The sequence below is a fragment of the Orycteropus afer genome, unplaced genomic scaffold (genome assembly GCF_000298275.1).
Source record: "Orycteropus afer afer isolate SDZICR_OR568_19922 unplaced genomic scaffold, OryAfe1.0 scaffold00181, whole genome shotgun sequence".
NCBI lineage: Eukaryota > Metazoa > Chordata > Mammalia > Tubulidentata > Orycteropodidae > Orycteropus > Orycteropus afer.
Window position 1 is genome coordinate 6,898,049 of NW_006921768.1, and position 6,106 is coordinate 6,904,154.

General features: G+C 38.1%; 1 protein-coding gene across 1 annotated transcript in view; it reads right to left on the bottom strand.

Annotated features, from left to right (window-relative positions):
* The window catches only part of PREX2 (phosphatidylinositol-3,4,5-trisphosphate dependent Rac exchange factor 2), a 466,421-nt gene that overhangs the window by 254,110 nt on the left and 206,205 nt on the right, over window positions 1-6,106 (bottom strand). The window contains exons 9-10 of the mRNA XM_007947357.2: window positions 4,758-4,907; window positions 1,873-2,017 (exon numbers count right to left, since the gene is read on the bottom strand). Of these exons, the coding sequence (XP_007945548.1) occupies window positions 1,873-2,017; window positions 4,758-4,907 (295 nt within the window). The remainder of the gene's footprint in view (window positions 1-1,872; window positions 2,018-4,757; window positions 4,908-6,106) is intronic.

Here is a 6,106-nt window from a genome sequence, read left to right on the forward strand (position 1 = left end):
CAAACAGTGTTTCTTTGCTATTCATAAGATTTTCCCTGGCCAATTCTTTGAGAAGTGGACAGCCTCTTCCTTCTTCCTAGTCTGTCTTAGTCTGTAAGCTGGGCTGATACCTGTGCACCATGTCCATCCCACTGGGTTTGAGGCTCAGCCTCAAAACTCACATCAACATGTCACCATGGGAGGACAAGCCGACAGACAATTTTGTCTCCCTATTGGAAACCTCTCCCACCACCCTTACCTGGGTCCGTGTGGCTGACTGCTCTGTATCCCTCTATAAGGACAAATTTGACACTGGGTTAACTTTCTAGTTCTGTAGCTCTGTTCCCTTAGAAACCTATTAAAAGATTGTCAGTTGTATGCCTAGACAAAATTGTTTATGATAAAAATGGCCCTGAAGGTTAATTTGTGTAAATACCTGGGGGAACCCGCCAAGTAACTCTCTGGTAAGTAGGCATGTCCCTGTGGGAACCCTGGATGATGTGCCCATGGAGTTGTTACTAGAGATACAATCTCCTTTGGGCATGGGAAATGTCAAGGTGAACTCAGCTCTTTTCCTTGCTCAAGAGTTATCACTTGGGGAGCTAAAGACAATAGCTTGCAGGCAGCTGTGTGGACTGCTGTGAGGACTCCTCTCACTGCTGGCAGGGGGTTTCTTGCCCTGTATACTCTTGAGGTAGTGGAACAATTGTGACCTGTGGTTATTTTGTGTGTCTGTACAGCTAGTTAAAAACATATCCTGGTGAGCATTGCAACTGGGCACTACAATCATCTCCATTGACCTTCCCAAATCCCACAACTAGTCATTGGGAGCCCCAGCATCTGAAAAGAAGTAGTTTGATTGCAGAGTCTGGCATTTGAACTACTATTCCAGTCTACTTTTATAAACTGACATTGTCATTCACTAGTTGTATGAACTTGGGTTTGTTAAACCTCCTCATCCCTGGTTTCCTCATCTTTTACAAAATTAAGGTATTTAACTCATAAGTATTTATTTAAGGATTTGACATAAAATATAGAAAGAAGCCAGCACAGAGCCTGGCCTAATAGGAGCTCCCTGAAGGCAGTTCCCTCCCCGTGGTCATGTCCTGCTCAACCCAGCCAGAGACCCCCACCAAAAACTGTCTGTAGAAATAAATACATAATTTAGTCCTGCTCTATTCTAGTAAGGAGACAATCTCCCCTCCTATTGCTCTTTATGTCCACTTGCATGATCCACTTCTTCAGCTTCTGTATATAACCCACCAGCCTAAATTACTCTCTACATTTTGAGATAAGTGATAGTCTAGACTGTGTATCTTCAGCTTTCTAGTCTCCTTGACTTGCTGGATCCACCATCAATTTTGACTTTCAAGCCTTTTGTGCATGTCCATGGCAGCACATTCATCCAGTTCCTTACGGGAGAACCTGTTGGCTAGCAGCCCCTACCTAGCCCAAACTTCTGCTTCTTCCTCACTCAGCACATGGTAAGGCAAACACTGTTGAAGTCGTGGATGAAAAGATAGTTGCTTACCTCAGCCCTTTGTGGTCCCCTGGAAATATTGATAGTAAAATATTATTCAAAACACTTAGAGGGTGACACAAAATTCTGGAAACAGGTAGTGGTGAGGGTTGTACAAAATGATGAAAGTAACATCACTGAATTTTCCATGTGAAGTATGTTGAAATGTCAAATTTTTGTCATATATATACTCAGCACATTAAAAAGTAATTCATTAAAAATGCTTAGGGAAATAAAAAAGCTTAAGGAAATATTTTTAAATTTTTTAAATTATATTTATTTTTAATTAAATAATAAAATTTAAAATATTGTTAAATAATGACATGAAAGTTAACACAAGAAAGAAATAAATGCACCCATACCACCAACCCTACCTTCCAAGAAAGCATTTAGGGAATGTAGTCAGTTTTCTTTTTCTGTCTTTGATCAGATTTCCTTGTTTGCACATCATCTTATAAAGTTTCTCGCCCTGTTCAGAGATCATCACCCAGGTGTCTTGCTCCATTCCTAATTTTAAACCTATCAAAAATGGAAAAAAAAAAAAAAAACAAAGAAAGGCCTCTTCATTCACTCTCATGTTTCCATTAAACACCTATTGATTGCATGTCTGCTGTGTGCTGGGGCTGCTCATACAGAGCCATGTAAGATGGAGCCCGAGCTTTCAAGAAACTCGTGGTATACAAGGGAGATAGACAAAACAGGATTCCCAGAAGCTATAAGCGGATATGGTTTGGCCAAAGAAATAAGAGCAACTCCATCTCATTCTCCACAGACCTAATGGCCTGGCATCTGTGTGCAGAGTTAAATTGGCACACCTGCACAGGGTAGTCCTGGAGATAGACACCTACGGGAATCACTGTGATATACTACTGTGGTATAAAGAGGCATATTCAGGATATCTATAGGAAATAAGTGAGTTCTGGTGGCGTAGTGCATAAGACATTTTGACTGCTAACCAGAAGGCTGGCGGTTCAAACCCACCAGCCACTCCTCCGAAGGCAGATTGGGCAATCTATTTCCGTAGTGATTTATTGTTGTTGTTATGTGCCATCGAGTCAGACCCGACTCATAGCGGCCCCTCCTTGGGTTACCAAGGCAGTATCACTATGGAAGTAGATTGCCCCATCTTCCTTTCGAGGAGTGGCTGGTGGGTTTGAACCGCCAGCCTTCTGGTTAGCAGTCAGGAAACCCAAGGAGGGGTCGCTATGAGTAGAATCTGACTCGACAGCAGTGAGATTGGTTGGAGTTTGTTTTATAGGAAATAGAGATCACCTCCACCTGGGAAATATTTAGTAAGGTTTCCCAAAAGCGTCATGTTGAAATGCACCAGTATGAATAGGTATTTCCAGATAGAGAAGACGTGGAGGATTCACAAGAACTGATATGAAGCAGCACAAAGGCCTGAAGAGTCTGGTCTTAGATGAGATGCAGAAGATAAGCAGGAGGTTTAGGCATGGTCCTTGCCCAACTTTAAGTTTCAACTTATTTAGTTTCTTAGTTATTTGGGAAGGATCTAAGTGTTTGAAACAGCAGGGCCAGGGAAAGGGAGAGACAGAGTAGCAGTAGGAAGTTTTTGCTATGGAAAGAGTTTTGAGGACACTGTGGTGAAAAACCTGAATGGGAGAGGGTTTATAAAGAGAGAAATCTTAATTCCCTTATTGAGGGAATTGCAAAAGCTCAAGCAACCTCAGTTCCTGCAAACAATAAGCAGTGCCTTTAGGGCAAGGAGGATGAAGTTAAGAAATATCTAGGAGATGGTATTTAAAGGACACAGTAATGATTAAGCATAAAGCTGAAGGAGAAAGATGAAATCAGGATGCCTTCTGGTTTTTGATGTGAGTAACTGAATAGATAGTGAAGAGGCATATCAGAGAGAGGAGCTGTAGCATTGCCTGGGGATGCTCAGGTAGGGCTGGTCCAGAGGTCAGTTGGATACATGAGTATGAAGTTCAGAAGAGAGGCCAAGTCTGGACAAAAAAATTGAGAAATTAGCAGTGTAGTGGTAGAAGTTAATCTGGTGGAACTAGGTAACCCAAACAAGGAATCTAGTGAGAGGAGCGTAGGGACAATGCTGACGTCCTGAGATCACTAAGAGTAAATCAGTGGATGGGATTGATGAAAAGTCAGCAAAGAAGACTGCATAAAACCTGTTACAGAAGAAATACTTGAATGACTTTTAGTCTAGCTACAAAATAATCTTAATTTTTTTTTTTTTTTTACAATGTGGAGCCATCACCATTTTTGTCAAATATCATAGACAGTTTTATAGAATGTGCTTCTTTCATTTTTTTCTTTTCCTTATTTATTCGTCTGTTTTTCGCTTTGTAATTTCTGTTCTGGGTGTATCTATATGGATTACCATTCTGAAAAACATAAAGGTTCAACTTGAAAAATTCATTTTATCTCTTCCTTGACCTGCTTTTAGTTGAACTGATTGGAAGATTTAACAAAACCTAAAGAATTAGGTAAGCATTTGTGACTTTTGTCTTAGAAATTTCTGTCTAGTTTTTATACAAGAGCAATTAAAGGAATACGTATTTGAAAATGCTTTGTGAATTCTTATACAAATGTGTGCCATGAATATTTTGATCCAGATAGACATTCTGTACATTCTTCAGGGGAAAACATCTAAAAACATCTAAAAATGGACTAAGAGGATCTTTATGTTTAAAATTTCATCAACAATGAGATGTGTTATCTCTGGATCTCCAGGAAAGGGAAGAAACAGTGCCATAGGGATTTGTTTTTGGGGCTTTTTAAAATCAATTATTTAACAAAGAAATGGGTAGTTATACAAGCATTCCTATTTCCTACCTGAATTAAACAAACATGCTTAGCTGCAGACAAACTTCACACAACTGACTATTACTAAACCAAGTACCTTTTGCAAATCTGGCTAAAAGCAGAAAGCAAATTTGAGCTAGGTTTCTTTATGAGAATAAGCTACTTATTGGATTACATTACATTATATTCAATGACTTCTAACAATTTTTAAAAATTAACATATCCAAAGTGCCTTACTCTGTAATTAGGAAGACTCTAATGTATTTTGTCTGGGAACAGTCAATGGACTGTTAAATACATAAGCATAATTGCTGGAGAGGTTACAACCTTGCAGAATATTACTGAGTCTGCCTCTTAAGGGAAAACATAGTAAAACATCATGCTCTTTTCCACTTTCATGTCACTTTTGCCCATTATTGGTCTCCTGCTAAGTTAAAGTCTTCCACAGAGTATGCAGCCCAATTCATACACTCACCTTTTCGCCGTTCTCTTTCTTTCAAAATAGCTTCAAACCATTCATGCTTCTCTTCAGGTGTTTTTGCCATACACACAAACCACTTATTTTTGGCTGTGTTATGTATTTTCCATCCATTAACAACTATGTGCCCACTACTATGGAAGTCAGCTGGAAATTAATGGGTAAAAATGAATGAGAAAAATGTAATATGTAATATTATATACAAATGATTCAATTCACAAAATAGGCAGAACTACTGAATTCTTCAAAATGGCTTTGTTTTGTGTATGTATATTGAGAACAAAACAAAATAAAACATAAATGTTTACATATTGAATATAGTTCCTGACACACAACACTAATTAATGTATTAAATAAAATTAAATACTACATTAATTTCTTCTATATCCAAAAATATTGTTAAAGTTATTAATGCAAAAAAAGAAGAATGTTTAAGGAGTTTTTGTCTCAATAATAGAATATTCAAGATGTCAGATTCATTTTATCTTTCTAATATGCCCTTGAAAACTTATTCTACACTTCAGAGACAGAGTATACCCTCACAGAACAACTCTTGATTATTTAAGGAACTGCACAATAAGAATTAGAATAAAATGATGAAATATTCCAAGAGTACATTTTACCTAAACTACAGTAAATGGAAGGAGCTCTGGTAACATAGTGCCTAAGGCACTTGACTGTGAACCAGAAGGCTGGCGTTCAAACCCACCAGCCACTCCTCGGAAGGAAGGTTGGGCAATCTACTTCCATAGTGATACTGCCTTGGAAACCCAAGGAGGGGTCACTATGAGTCAGGGCTGACTTGACGGCACATAACAACAACAACAGTAAATGGAAACATACAAACTCCAATACATTGTACATGGCTGAAAAATAAACTCTTTAAAACCATTACATTCCATATAATTGGCATGAATTGAAGCTCACAAAATAATTTTCTTTGGGGAAGAATTAACATTTAATTTCTTTTTGAAAATTTCACCATAAATTTGGCTAAATTGTCATGCTGAGTTTTAAAATGCAACAGTGGACTCTCTGTAACAGCTCTCTACCTAACAGTAGGTAGATAACAGTGACATTTTTTGTGACCAGCCTTAATGGGCATGACAGCTCCCACGAAGCAAAGATTCCAAAAGAGAAGAACATATGGCAAAGACCTGTATCAGTATCAGCACCAATTAAAAAGTGACACTTTTTATTCATCCTCCCCCGAAAGTCATTAAACAAACAGTAACAGTTGGTATACAGGCTATGAACCACAAAAACTAGCATGCTTTAGATAAATTAATTTGTGCAACTGCAGATTTATTATTATTATTATTATTTAAATTTAAGAACTTGTTTTA